Source organism: Vanacampus margaritifer, chromosome 7, assembly GCF_051991255.1.
Source record: "Vanacampus margaritifer isolate UIUO_Vmar chromosome 7, RoL_Vmar_1.0, whole genome shotgun sequence".
Taxonomy (NCBI): Eukaryota; Metazoa; Chordata; class Actinopteri; order Syngnathiformes; family Syngnathidae; genus Vanacampus; species Vanacampus margaritifer.
The window spans coordinates 13171055-13186335 of record NC_135438.1 but is presented as its reverse complement, the minus strand read 5'-3'; the positions used below and the strand labels follow the sequence as shown (position 1 = coordinate 13186335).

At 38.8% G+C, this 15281-nt stretch overlaps 1 protein-coding gene across 2 annotated transcripts in view; it reads left to right on the top strand.

The window, feature by feature from the left end:
* The window catches only part of LOC144055571 (uncharacterized), a 36942-nt gene that overhangs the window by 1414 nt on the left and 20247 nt on the right, over nucleotides 1-15281 (top strand). The window contains exons 2-3 of one of the 2 annotated variants that reach the window (XM_077571654.1): nucleotides 9679-9838; nucleotides 11878-12450. In XM_077571654.1, the coding sequence (XP_077427780.1) occupies nucleotides 9679-9838; nucleotides 11878-11953 (236 nt within the window). In that variant the 3' untranslated portion in view covers nucleotides 11954-12450. Of the gene's footprint in view, nucleotides 1-9678; nucleotides 9839-11877; nucleotides 12451-15281 lie in introns of those variants that run through there. The other variant, XM_077571655.1, reaches the window with a different exon arrangement.

The following is a 15281-nucleotide window of genomic DNA, read 5'->3' as shown; positions in this document are numbered from 1 at the left end:
AACTAGTGAAATATTTCCTAAAATAGCTAGAAATTTATTTTCCATCCATCCATTTTTACTGCTGATTTCCTGTTCAATGTCGCAGACGAGTTAGATCCCTGCTGATTTTGGGCAATAGGCGGAGTACAACTTGAACCAATCATAAGGGCACATAATAGAAACAAAATACACTCACTTTCACACCAGCTGTCAGGTTTTCATCCAAATGTTTTGACATTTTTAAGCGAATTTTGTGAAAAACGGACATATGACTTATGCCCATTTACATCTATTCTTCTTTTGCAAATATTGAGAGGGGACTCCGCCGCTGTAGGTGGCGGTATAGACCATAGAGATGTTATCTACCAGTAATTTAAAAGAAGAAGAACAGGAAGCGACTGTGCCGTGCGATGACGTCGGAAGAGTTTGCTTTTGTAATTCTTGATAAACTGTAGCGTTTCTTTCCTGTTTTCCATCTAAAATAGCATTCATATTCGCTTCTTTAATTAATTCCAAAAATATTTCTGTTTCATCATCCCCCCAAAGATATCTTACTTTATCGTCCGATTACTTTGGAACTACAAGCATACGTGTGACGTAATATCCGGTCACAATGTGTGACGTGTATCCAGTCTGTTTCCAAAGCCCAAATTTGCATTTTCCTTTTTTTGATACGCTTCAAAATCCACCCCCTCTAAGAGCAAAAACTTTTTTTGCAAATTTTAGGCCTTTTTTCGAATTTCTAGCGTTTCCATTCAATTTTATTTTCACATTTTTTGAAAATTCGACTTTAAATATATATATATTAATTACTTGATTGCGTTTAGTGGAGAAGGAGGAAATTTTAGAATAAGATATCCCTTGTAGCCCACTACAGAATCATCAATCCTCAAAAAAAAAAAGAAAAAGCAGCAGTCACACTTCAGGTATTTGGAAGTTTCACCAACAAACTTCATCATCTTTTTTTTCTTGCATACACTGATAAATAAGTATCTGTATCTGTATCTATCTATCTATCTATCTATCTATCTATCTATCTATCTATCTATCTATCTATCTATCTATCTATCTAGATACCATATTAGCAAAGTGTACTGTAGACATACTGTATATGCTAATAAAAGTTGTTCCCACTCATCATAAAATATGTTTGTATATGACATGTTTTGCATGAAATCTTGCTAAATTATCTTGAGAGCAGGATTGTTTTTGCAGCCAGGGAGTCATAGCTTTGGTTATTCAATCATTTGACACCCTCCAACCCTCCTAAACGGATTAAGGATTAGGAATAGCTCATATCTATGTAAATAAATTCAGACAACTAGTAATCCCATAATACTGAAAAATTCAAGTGAAGGGAAAAAAGCACAGGCTTGTTAGCTGCAGCCTGCAGCTCTTTACCATCTTGCTTCATGTGACACACGCTGGTCTGCAGATGAGCAGCTGTGGTCTATGTATGTGGTTGTTGACTTTCACTTGTTTTCGCCTCAACTGCGTGCTTTCTGAATTTTGAGTTGGCGTATCCTAAACCTCAGCTGTGCGTGACACCTCTGCAGAGGTGTACAATAACATAAACATTCAGCAAATAATCCATTCATCCATTTTCTTAACCGCATGTCCTCACAAGGGTCGCGGTTCAGCGAATTAACGCAGCAAAATTGAACTCCAGTGGCGTGTTATATGAAAACAAAGATGGTGGAGAATTGATGGTTTCGGAAGGCTAAATTCAGTCCAAATATCATCTGTAACGCTTATCCTGGGGTCTCAGGTGTGCTAGAAAATGAAAGAGGCCTGGTTGCCACCCAAACACAGGGCACATACTGTATAGACAAAAAAACAACAAAACAAAAACAAAACATTGACGTCCTTTTTTGGTGCACGAGCATGTATAGCGCGAAGTACAGTCTATTTTTGGGCGTGGGTGAAGTTTTCTTTCTTTAGGTATTTTGCTTGACGAGTGCAGTTTTGGGCATTTTGCACCGTTGTGGGATGGAATGCAGCCAACTCCAGCTAATCGAAGCGGCTCCCCTCATCACATTTAAATCAGGGCAGTCGAAGCGCACAGTTCTTGACATTGTGGAAGCAGAAATAGACTCGCTGCGTTCCGAGAGATGCGATTGATCCTTTTGAAATGAGACCCATTGACTTTCAACAGCGTACTTCATAGCATTATTTTAGCATCCACTTTTCTTAAGTGCAGCAATGGGAAAAAGCTAAGTTCGTGAAATGTTTTCAACTAAACAAGATTCACTATTGTATGAGCAGTTATTACAGGCAAATGCTCCCCTGCCTCTATTGCACCGTGTTCGGAAATATAATATGAAGTGCATTTCTTCGGAGAGGCAAAGTGGGCTCTGCTCCCATTAATTTCCAAACACAATTTTTTTTTTTTTTTACAACTCAGCTCAGTAGTAATCAACCCACTAGCTCACACTGCTAGCTAACGTTAACGTTAGCCAGCCCAACAACCACCATCTTAAAAAAAGCCCTAGCGCCATTAAATCGCAAACTTTTGGGAAAAAAAGTTCATAACTTACCAACTTGAGAATTGGCCACGGTACATGAATGGTGAATGACGTTTATATCCCGCGTCAGGCCATAACCTTCACATCTTGCTAGTACCATTTCCATCTCCTACCGCCTGACGCACTGTGGCCCAAGTTGGAGTACCTAGTGCGCTCACCAGTCCTTGGTTTTTGGTGCACTCTGAATTTCGGCAAATTTTATTCATTTTTGTTGCCAGTGGTTTATCTATTAATGGTCATATTTTGAGGGAACAATTAACTGACACTGTTTTATAAGATTTACATGGACTACTTTTCATTATGTCAAAGTGTTGTTTCTTCAGTGTTGTCCCACAAGAAGATAGAATCTAATATTTGCAGAAATGTGAGGTGTGTACTCATTTTTGTGAGATTCTGTACATGACTAACGACGTTTGCATTTAATCCACATATGGGCACCGCTTGGTCTAGTTGGGCTTTTGCTGGGCATGGGCTTGGAGTGAGCTTCGTTGTTGGGCCCCAATTAGGCAGTCGGTGGGCAGTCGGTGGGCAGTAGATGAGCGAAACTAAGTATGGGCAATAAGTGGGCTCTGGCTGGGCTTCATTCCAAAATATTCAAATTTTGCACAGTGACAGCATGCACGATTTACTTCCTGGCCTATATTTCTTTACACTTAAGTAAGATTTTCTTTTTGGAAAAAAAATGCACACATAAAATCTCAAAATTTCAACTTAATATTGACACCTTAAAATAATTGCCTAAGTAATTTTTTTTTCTTCATATTTTTCTGGAAACACAAATCGAACCATTTGCATCAGAAGGAGATGATTTAAGTAAAAAAAATTTTTTTTGGGAATTTAGGTAATTATTTTAAGAGGGTGGTGATATGTATGATTTGGACTATTAATGGGTCATTACATATAATTTTGATAGCACAAGATTAATATTCAAACCTAGAAAAAAGCGCTGCACAGCATTCCGAAAAGATATGGAAAAAACCCTCCTCCTTCGAGCCAATTAAAGGAAGTCTGCCAACTTGCAACAAGAACTTCAGGCTCCAGGTTCATTTGAGATGGAAAATGAATAATTCTGTTTGTCTGTTTCATTCGACCAAAAGTAATTTGGTCACTGGAAGTAATTTTCACTTACAAAAAAGACTTCCCCTAAAACTGGACTGTTAAAATTTGGATCTTAGGTCAGTGATGTCACAAATGTATTTCAAACATCAACTTTCTCATGTGGCTGTATAGCTTAGTGGTCTGACTATAGCTCCATGGTACCCTTGCTCAATTCCCTGTCATGGCAGTCGTTCATTTTTAATTAATAACTGGGACCTAGCTGGGCAGCCCAGATGGGGCCCATTCACCAGCCATTCCAAACCCATGTGGGTTTTAGCTATAGCCCCTATGAGGCTAACCTTTAAACCAATGTTGGTTTTAGCTAGGGCCCATATGAGGCCCACGTTGAGCCCATCTGGATTTACCCACATGGGGCTTCCATGAAATCTCTGGCCAAAATTAACTGGGACCAAGCTAGGCAGCCCAGATGGGGCCCATTCACCAGCCATTCCAATCCCATGTGGGTTTTAGCTATGGCCCCTATGAGGCCCACCTTTAAACCAATGTTGGTTTTAGCTAGGGCCCATATGAGGCCCACCTTGAGCCCATCTGGATTTGCCCACATGGGGGTTCCATGAAATCTCTGGCCAAAATTAACTGGGACCCAGCTAGGCAGCCCAGATGGGACCCATTCACTAGCCCTTATCCAACCCACATTGGGCCCAAATGGGTGTGTTGACAGGTTATGTGCTTACCACATGACACCGTGATACCTAATTACAATTTTAAGGTCATTTCCTGCTTCCATTCAGTCACAATATAGTTTTAAAGCTCATACTAGTGGTGTTTGTAAGACGACATGAAACAAAATGCAAAGTCTCCCTCGTCTACTTACCTCGACGAGCATGTACAAATGAGTGAGGCCAGACCATAAATACAAGCAGACCTTTTAGAAAGCATTCGATAGGAGCTGCTGACAAACGAGGAAGCTGTTCACCATTAGCCCCGGGTCCTGTTAATGTCACTTACGTTTATTAACTTACTGTTTTTATGTTTATTCAGCAAGCACACACACACTCACGCACACTAGGTTACACCGTCTTGTTCCATTAAGCGTGAACGTGTTTATGGGCTCCTGCATGTGAGTTATGCGCCGAGTCGCTAATTGCAGACAAATCGCTTTGCCGCACACAATCATTCCTACCTTTTTTGATGTTTAATTTCACCAGTTGATTACCGGCGGAGTTTACCATCGCCATCGCTCTTCGTCCGCCGCCGGGACGACTCATCCGTCTTCTGGTAGGCCCGTTGCTGCCGCGCATACGTAATGAGCTCCCTCTGATGAACAGAGGGATGGATTTCATAAATCACGCTCTTGTTTGTAACGGGTTCTCTCTCTGCTTTCATTTCAATTAATGTAGCAGAGCGCATTGGAAACTCTCATGGTTTAGAGACTTGCCGTCCAGCTGGATCATTTCCTGTAGAATTTTGGCTCACAACCTCTAAATGACACCTAAAAAAAAACATAGATCACCCCTTCTCTTACTTTGATTCTTTTATGTTTGTATACTTTCCAGTAATAGGTGTGCATCCAATATAAAACCAGCAAGGGTGGCAGGTCACACAAGTATATTTGCTCACTTACAGCTAGATATTTCTGTGTTGTAAATGGGACCCAGTGGACTTTTATTGTGTCTGGGTTATATTGAATAGAGCATCTCATCTTAACACACACGCACACACACACACAAATTGTTGTTTGTGATGAGGAATCCGTCAATAATATACACAGACATTACAGAACATGACGAGCCCTTTAACGCTGTCATGAGATGCTACATCAAAATCGCTGTCAACATTTCCTCAAATAGTGATTGTGGGCATGTACTTACCCATATGAAAAAAAGTTTTATACAAATTGCATATGAATTTGATCTGTTTTATGTGGATTCTATATGCCGCAAAACACCCATTACATAAAATGCATACAATTTATATTTGTTTCAAATCATGTTTGCCAATGTAATACTAACAGTCTTACGCATTTTGTATAAAGGAAAACTAATGAAATTATACTACTGCTGTTCATACATGTTTTATTGTGCAAATTGTATATGGCATGCCATCATAAATGCCAACTAGTGGTGAATGGTGACAGCCTATGAAGCACATCTGTTTTTAAATATATTTATGTAGGCTAAGAGTTTTATTTATTTTGTAATTTGGTATTCAGACAACCAAATCTATTTGCTCTTTGATAAATCAAGATTAATACAACAATGAAAAGTCAAATATTCACAAAATGCATTTATGCATTACATTTTGGTTTTATTAACCTTAAAAACACACTTTCATATTCTCACACTTTTATTAGAATACAATATATATATATATATATATATATATATTTATTTTTTTTTTTTTATTTTTTTTACATATATGTGTATTCTATTAAAAACACATATTGTCGCTGTCCTGTGAAAAACATTTATGTCCTTTTTTTACGTTTAAGGGATGAAACAGTAATATAAATCTTACCTTCATACTAAAACTTCTTTCTTTCTGCCCACTTTGAGTGCTCTACATGTCAACCAACGTTTAAGCTGTTCCACACGGTGTTTGTATATTGAAGCATGTTGAAATTTGCACGCCCGGGACGTCCTCTTCTTCCAAAATGACGCGTAAACTGGTGTGGCTACTCTGTTTGTTTGGAATTTCGGATTTGTGCATATTAATGATAAAAACGTGGCGTCATTTGAGTTCAACCCACTGTCGTTCGCTCAACCAATGAGGTTGAGCTTTAGCCCGCCCAAATCCTCCAGAGCCCGCCCTCTTCTTCTACGAGTACAAATCACGGTGCTCTACAAGTACGAATCAATTTTGCACCATTTGTAGCGAGATATTTTTGTACAGGTCCAATTTTTTTTTTGTACAGGTACAAGTCATGACTTTTACAGGTACAAATTTGTTTTTACAGATACAAAAAAAATTTACACATACAAAAATTTGTTTTACACATACAAAAAATTTTTTTACAGGTACAATTTTTTTTTACAGATACAAACATTTTTTTTACAGATACAAACATTTTTTTTACAGGTACACATTTTTTTTACATGGTACAAATCACGACTTTTACAGATACAAATTTAGACTTTTTTCTACGGTTACAATTTTTTTTTACAAGTTAGGTTTGCACCATATTTACCTCCATAATATTCCTATATTATATTATTTACATAAGAGTTTAAAAATCCCATATATGATTAATGGGTTATTTTTGGTATGAAAGGGGCCATAATTGCACAGATATTTTATATGGCATATACAGTCCTTATAAGGATAATTCTACTCAATTTATGTAAGGAATATATGATGCTTGTCATAAATGAATCATATAGGCTTTTTTTCATATGGGCAGCAGATGTTACATTGAAGAGATTATTAAAAACAAGTCTTTTGTTTCTTGTTTTTCTCATTTGTTGAATTCACTGTCCTGCCGCTATGATGTCATACTATTTACAGAGCTCGTGCAGTGCTAACCTAATCAGGGGCTGGTGAACTGAAACAAACTGGAATGCCGAGAGGAAATGTGCCTACAGGGGAGTCCTCGGTTTACGGCAAATTTCTGTTCCTACAGCTGGTGATTTGTACGTAATCACAACATGTCGTAGTCTATCACAAACCTTCACTAACACTGCATTTTTATGTTTAAATAAATAATACCTTTTTTATGCAGTGATTGTAGTGGACTACCTTTAATGTTGTGGAAGGTGTCTGTATGTTTACACAAGAAAATGCAAAATGTAAGCCAAGCTTAGCCTTGGCACTGTACAGTTTTTATTACTCACTGCTCGCTGTGATCGGAAAATAAATCTGGCAGCTAAATTGATTTGCTTGTTTTTATCTCTCGCTCTATTTCACATTGGACACTTGTATAAAGCAGAGGGATGCGAATTTTTACAACCCAATTTAAAGACATGTTCAGAGAGATGGTATGTGTGTTCCATTTAGGCTCAATTTTCTTTCGTAGCCTGCTGTCCTAGCTTTTAACCCTCATGACCTCTTAGTGGGTAAAAGAAGGAGCCTCTTTCTCTGGGGATGTTTGCACCTCCCACCTCAGCTTTCTGCTAACAGGTTAATTTCGCTCAGCTAAATAAATTGCACCTTTCATTGTCCCTGTTCAACACTCCTGCAGGCCAAATAGCTTCAGTCATACAATGTGTTTGTGTGAGTGTAGTAAATTCTGTGTTTTAGGCATTATAGAGAATGCGCGGCCATGCGTTTCTGCACCGTCTCCCCTTGCACTCCAAATGATGTGGCAGGCTCCCCCCTGGCATTTGGAAATTGGTGTTCGATCCTAAGCAGGGGACGGCGCGCCTTCGGGCTAGCTATTAGCTGTGTGCTAAGCTAAAGGAATGCAAATACAGGCCCATGGTTACGCAGAGGGATCATTAAAAGGCACTCAGTGTCTTCAATAATACAACAGGTGATGCATGGTCGCACCGAGGGGATGCTTATACCAATTGTTCCTCAATAAAGCTCCGGTGGCACTCTAGCTTGCCTACTAAGAGGTCAAGGAAAGTTCAGCAGAATGTTTTACTGGGGCAATGACTCTGCAGGTTATGGTCTTTTAAGGTCGCACTGATGTATTTATTACCAGTTTACAGACTCATGGGGACAGTTGGAGTTGTGCATTCTAGACTTCTTAAAAACACTTCATAGTATGTATAAATTATGTCCGGTCCCTTTTCGACCTGGTGTATTAATTGGTGTCGTGCGCACGCCTCCCTCGTGAAGAATACAATTCGGCACATGTCCATTGTCTTTTCTTTTTTTTTTACCTTAATTCCAAGTAAATATCTGTTACAGCCTTTGTAAAAAAAATATTTTTTTTAAAAAGCAGAATAATCACATAAAAATCGCGTGATTAAATAGTTTTAAAAATGTGAAAATACAATGGCTCTTGTGTAACAAAGCACGAAACTCCAAAGTATGCCAATGCCTATGTATGCAAGTTATCAGCATTACTGACAATGTTTTTGTGATTCATTATCAAAACACAGCTTCAAGACAACAGATTTTTCTCTCTGAGTTGCTTGGCTGTTCTTAACCGCATTGTGTAATGTGATTTTATTGTTATCCAAAGATGACCATGGACATGACTTCTTATTCATCGCTATGGCTTTATAATGTGCAATACTGCCACCTAGAGGACTGGATGGCAAAACTATTGATCAAAACCTATGACTGATTACTGAATGATTCAAAACATGCTCTTTCATTAGATTTTTTCCTGACCTTTTTTTAACAGCAGAACAGGTTAATGATGCTGTATTACGCTCACTGTCCAAAGGGATTCATGTACTGGTTTCTGGCATTATTACTCAGGCTGGAGGAAGTTTGCGCTCTACTGATTGTTCTTGTTTAGCAGTACCTTAGAGGCTTAGAGCCACAGCCCACATACTATAAAACTACTGATGGCTTTGTGTTACTACAGTCACCTGATTTTGGTGCAGCTGCGTTCATTCCGTACCCCTTTGGGATATTGTAAATGTCAGTTTGAGAGGTTGTCTGTCTCGGAATGTTCCCTGCGACTGAGTAGCAACCAATCTGCAGTCTGCCTTTCGCACAGGTTCAGCTGGGAAAGGCCATCGCTCCACAAACCTAAACAGGATTAAGAGTAATCTTATCACGCGATGTGCGGAATTTTGTCCGAAGAGCAGACAGGACAGGAAAGTTGAAAAACAAAAGTCTTTATATGCAAAAATACAAAGTAACAACATGCAGGGCTGGATGCAGATGGTTAGCAAATATTACAACACACTCAAACAATGCAGTGCGATCCTGCTGTGATGCCATGTCGATGCCGGTGACCAATGATGTTCATTTTTTCAGGACTGTGTGTTGTTAACACTAATGGATTCTGGTTTTGTGAGTGTACGTGTGTAATTTTACACTGCATGTCCATGAATCTCAGTGAGTACCTTTAACACTTTACCATCCCACCATTGACGTGTTTTTACGGTGGGGCCGAGTCCATTTTGTCCACTAGTGTATGAGTGTGTGTGTGTGCATGTTTGTACACACGCATCACAGCTCCACTTGTTCCACTGATTCCCATTTTTGCTGACAGGAATGAACACAATGTTGGTCCAGGAGAGCGGCGAGCCAAGACGAGGGGAGTCGGATGAGAGCGGAAGGGGAGCGAGAGGAGGAGGTGGAGGAAGAGCGACAGGAGAGGAGAAGCACATCGGACACGACCTATTTATCACCCGCAGTTCTTGCGTCGACTGGTGAGGGAAGCGAGGTGGGGTGGGATGAACATTGCAAGGCCAGGCGATAAAAAAGGAAGGCTACATAAACAAGGAATTGGATGTGGATGTTCTGTTAGCGATTTAAAGTCAAGTTGAAATGTTAAAGTAAAATAATGTTAGGATTTCTATAAACAGTAAAAAATAAATATTCTACAACACAGCTTTATTAATCTCATTGCATAACCGCGATAGTTTGCAACAGGAAGTGACATCATTAAACCGAAAGAAGCAACAGCGCAAATAGGAAATTGTTAGCAATTAAAAGCAGGAAGTAAAGGAGATAGATAGCCAACAAGAGAAATGTTATAGCAATCAGTTCAGTTGATGACAATACATACAAATCTTATGTTGTTGGTAGCATTGTGAGTATGTACAACTTTTTTGTTGTAGGTATTCATCCACATTTCTGTAGCATTATTATTTTGAAGTATTTTTTTGGCCATGTTATATATAGAGGTGAAGGTTTATGCTAGCTATGCTAATTTCTTTAGCATAAGGATATAGCTACTATAGCAGTTGAGGTAATGTTAAAGTGACAGTCAGTGATTCATTTGTCAATGTAATGTAATTCATATTAGGGGTGGGAATCTTTGAATGTCTCACGATTCAATTCAATTCCGATTTTTGGATCTGCGATTCGATTCAGAATTCAGATTTTTGATTCAAAATGATTTGATTGACAATGATTTTTGCTTCAATCTATAGATGTGCAAGGAATTGTAATGATCTACTCAAGTCTGACTCGCTAATGCTAATTAGAGCGCTACTCGCGGCACTTTTATCCCTCAAAAGAACGTCTCCACGCTGAAAAAAAACCACTTTTATTGAAATAACTTGATCGTGACTTTTTCCTTCTACTCTCTAATGTGGCTACAACTTAACAGTGTATTAGGCTGCGTGGAACCACACTGCCCATAAGTGGCCAAACTGGGTACAACATGAACAGCGCTCCAAATAAAGGCACACACAGACAAAGGCAAGACTTAAACTTTAAATAAAATTGATTTTGGGACATTTAAAATCAATTCTGAATCGTACTAAATGAGAATCGCGATCCTTATTAGAACTGATTTTTTGGCACACCCCTAATTCATATAGACTGTAAATTGCGTTTTTTATTGTAATATCTCTCCATGTTGTGACGTGAAAGGTGATATTGCCTTGTATTGTAAGTTACGGTTTCACCTTTTTCTGCATCATTAAACCTGTGGTCCCAAAATAATGTTGTGGTGTAGAAGGTGAGTTTAGCTAACTGTCCAAACAAGGCTGAGACAGTACAGTTTATGTCAACTTTAAGGCCTGTTTTTATGCTTGCGTTGTTTGCTTCATCAGTCTCCAGCCCACTGAAAGCTTTAACTCCCGGCTGATTTGCTGGAGCAGCAGTGGATGAATAGCGAAGGCGGGGTCCTAGGGGGCGGGAGTGGGTGCTGTGTTGGTAAGGGGATCCCCACAGAGAAAGCTACTGTTACCAAGGACCGAACGATGGAATGCGCATTTCAAAAGAAACCAAATCATCCCGTTTAACAAAATACCATGAGAGTGCTCAGGCCCCAATGAAAGCCTGTCAATGTCAAAGAAAATGTTGTGATGTGCAACTACTAAATTATACATTTAACTTCCACATCCAATTTCACTTTCCACACCATTATGCGCGTGTGCGTCAGAGAGAGAGAGAAAGAGCAAAAGAGCTGCAGGGCGAACACAATATGGGTTTTTATGCTCACAAACCAATTTAGGGCCTGAAATGAGATCTAAAGTAGCGTCTCAGCATGCTCTCTCATAATTAATTGAATAGAACTAAAATAATGATATCTGAGGAGCGATATTGATATTCATGGTTTATTTTTGACAGCTGGCTCGAATACATTCAAGTATCATGGCGGAATGAACAAAAGACTGCAACATCTGCATGGCTGCACACCGTGTCCAATATGGACTGAATTCATTATTACTATGCATAGATCAAGAACATTATTTTCCAAATGTTATGTTTTGGAATGTGCTTGCTTTAAAAACAGGTTGGAGACTCAGGAGAGTTTTTCCTCTCCAGGCATTTGGACTAAGAAAAAGCTTCCTGTACCACCAGTGGGGTGATAAATTGCATGGCTAAAAAGAAGGGACACCTGTCAGCCACCCTCTACGTGGTGCAAACCGGAACAAAGACCAAAAAAAAAAAAGAGTGCTTTCTCATGACGTCATACAAGCACCACAAAGACGGTAGAAGATGGATTAGCGGTAGGTGTCACCTTGAACTGTCAATTCTCCCATCAGCAGCTGTCAGAGTGCAAATGAAGTGTGTGTGTATCACACAACACCGCTCAACAATGTGCGCTGGAGATGCGTGCACTTGCATGGCACGTCGTGTTTATTGGTGTGTGTACACAAGCCACTTTCCACTCAGCTAGTGTGAACCAGCAGGGAAGTGCGGAAAGTGATGCCTGGCGACAGACAGTTAATCATGTGATTCTCTTTGAGGGGCAGACGTACTGTCCATGCGCACACACAAATTCTAATATGGGATATTTAGTTTGTTCCAAAATGGTTCTATATACTTGTTCGTATGGAGTGACAACACAAGTCTCTCCAACAATTCTCGCAAATTCAACCAATCCCTGCATGACTTCATTGCAACTTTGCCACCATTTTGCCCAATTAGATGTGTGCTGTGCATCTGTCTAAAGCGAGTACATATGTAAGCTACATAACGATAATGATTTTTGAATGTCTCAAAATGATTGTCCTGATTGATTATCCTGAGTGTGGGGAGTGAAAGAGACGGATCTGCAAAAAAATAAAAATAAAATGTTCGGACTAAGATTCCGCTTGTAAATCCTTGTATTTTATAACTACTTTTTCTGTTCTGCTTTACAAAGTAATTGCTGTTTAATTGGGCTTGGTTTAAAAAAAAAAAAAATCAAACAAACAATATTGATTTTTTTTTTTCCAGCCTGATATCGATTCATAAACCATGATTCAATTATATTAACTCTTTGACTGCCAGACGTTTTCAGAAACGGGATGTCGCCAGTGCCAGCCGATTTAAGCATTTTGATTGATCTTTCAAGGTCCACAGAAAATGTTGTGTTTGGACTATGGAAACACACATGCTACCAAATGAAAGATTGAACTCTCATCTTTCATCAGAAAAAAAAGTTTGTTTCTACCTTAGTCCGTTATTCAGTAATCAACAATAGAAAATGGTTACTTTCACCGAAATGCTCTGTTTTGAAACAAAAAGTGGAGAAAAAGAGCTTTTTGTGAAACGATGTTATTTCATGCACTCTAGTGAATTGTACACTTCTTTTTGTCCATGAATGATGCCACAAACACCTAAATAGTGCTTTACTTCTGTAAAACGCTTTCACCAACAATGAAAAAGTGTTTTTTGATTGCAAAATACGTTTTTTTCCATTCAACAGTGTAACAATTTGACAAAACAATTTCGCAAACTATTTACAAATGTGTGCAACTGTGGTACTATTTACAAATATGTGGATGTTTCAAATACAGTTTTTCTTTTTGTAACACTGCCCTGCGTGCAAGGAGAGGGAGCAGGATTTGCACAACAGATACGTTTCACTTCGATTGTCCGTTTCGCGTGCAGACGTTACACTTTCTTGACGGCCTTTTTTTCCGGGGAATAGCAAGTAGCAGACTGTACCCACTCCTCCGATGAATATGCATTGGACTCGGGGCACTCTTCGTCGTCCGATTGAACGTCCGCCTGAGCGTGCTCGCTTGTGCTCCGCGTTTTCCGGTGTTAGCATCGCTAGCCTGTGAACCTTTATGACGTCATAGCCGCCGCGTCAGTGCTTCCAACTTCAGCGTCAACCTCGGAGTCACCATCATCATCCTCGATGATGATCATCGTCGTCATCAATGTGCTCTTTAGCGTTGGTCGATGCCTTTCGTCTTTGAAAAAAATTCCCAAGTGTGAGCTGCTTGCAACCGCCATTGTTCGCTTCCTCAGCCATCTAGCTCTGCCTCACGTCTTCTACTGCCGCGTCAACGCTTCCAACCTCGGAGTCACCATCATCATCATCGATGATGATCATCATCGTCATCAATGTGCTCTTTAGCGTCGGTCGATGCTTTTCGTCTTTGAAAAAAAATGCTCGAGCGTGAGCTGCTTGCAAACTGGTCGCCATGTTCTGTTCCCTTCCCAGCCATTGTCCCCTCTAGCTCCGGCTCACGTCTTCTACTGACGCCTACCCAATCTTGTCAAAGAGAGTCATCGCTGCCCTCTAGGGGCCAAAAATAGTCATTAGGCTCACTAGACCTGCTTGAAACTTTCACCACAGCTGGGCAAGGTTTTACTCCACCCGTTTCCAAAAAAAAAAAAAAAATGGGTGGACGTCTTTTAACGTCTTTGGCGCTCCTCCGTAGGTTTTTGCAGAACGTCATTTAACGTCTTTGGCAGTAAAAGAGTTAATATCTCTTTTTCCCATAAATGTGTGAGAAAATTGAATTTTTTTGCATCTTACGGTTTTCTTGAAATTTATAAATTTAAATTTTATAGTATAGTGTTGTATGAATTTAAAAGTATTTGTTTTTAGATTTATGAAATACCTGACTTATTGCACTAAAATTAAAATACATTTATATATTCAGAATCATTTTAATTTATATTTGCCATTTTAATTTATATTTACAATTATTGAATTATTATTATGAAATGATTGAATTATTATTGTTATGAAAATATTTTCATCTCATCCTTGCTGGTGTTTGTGTAACACGTGTTACTTTCATTAATAAACTAAATCATTTAAGCAGTTATTGCCTCCACAAAATTTAATTTGGAATTTAATGTTTGTGGAGCTTTTTCTCATGTTATTGATATTTAGGAAGAATTGATGTTCCATAATGAATTGAATTGAGTGAAGTATATAAAAAAAAAAGAAATCAAATTGAACTGAATTATTTTGAATCAAAATCGAATTAATTGAGAAATTTTGAATTTATACAAAATCCTACAGTTTCATTAAAAAACAATTGGCAATCTTGAGGATTTGTGGTTTTACACTACATATTGCTATTAGCAAAGGAATAAAAACAAATGACTTAAAAATGTCCTCCTATAACTTCCATGCAAAATGTACCATTTATTTTAAGAAAATGAAAATTTGATTCATTTACAAAAAAACAACACAGCTAACAGACTACCACGACAATAACCTTGACTATGGAAATGTGACTTGTGACACCAACAGGCAACTAAATACAAACAAATTGAAAGGACAATAAGGCACACCTAGACATTACACAAGTGTCTGGAGAGAGCTGTTTGGTAGACAAAAGGAACAGGGCTAACGAGAACAGGTGGAAACAAAAACCTAATGATCAAAACCAGACAAGAAAAAGGAACATGAAAGGAAACAAAGTCTATACAAAACAATTCAAAAGTCTGGAAATTAAGATT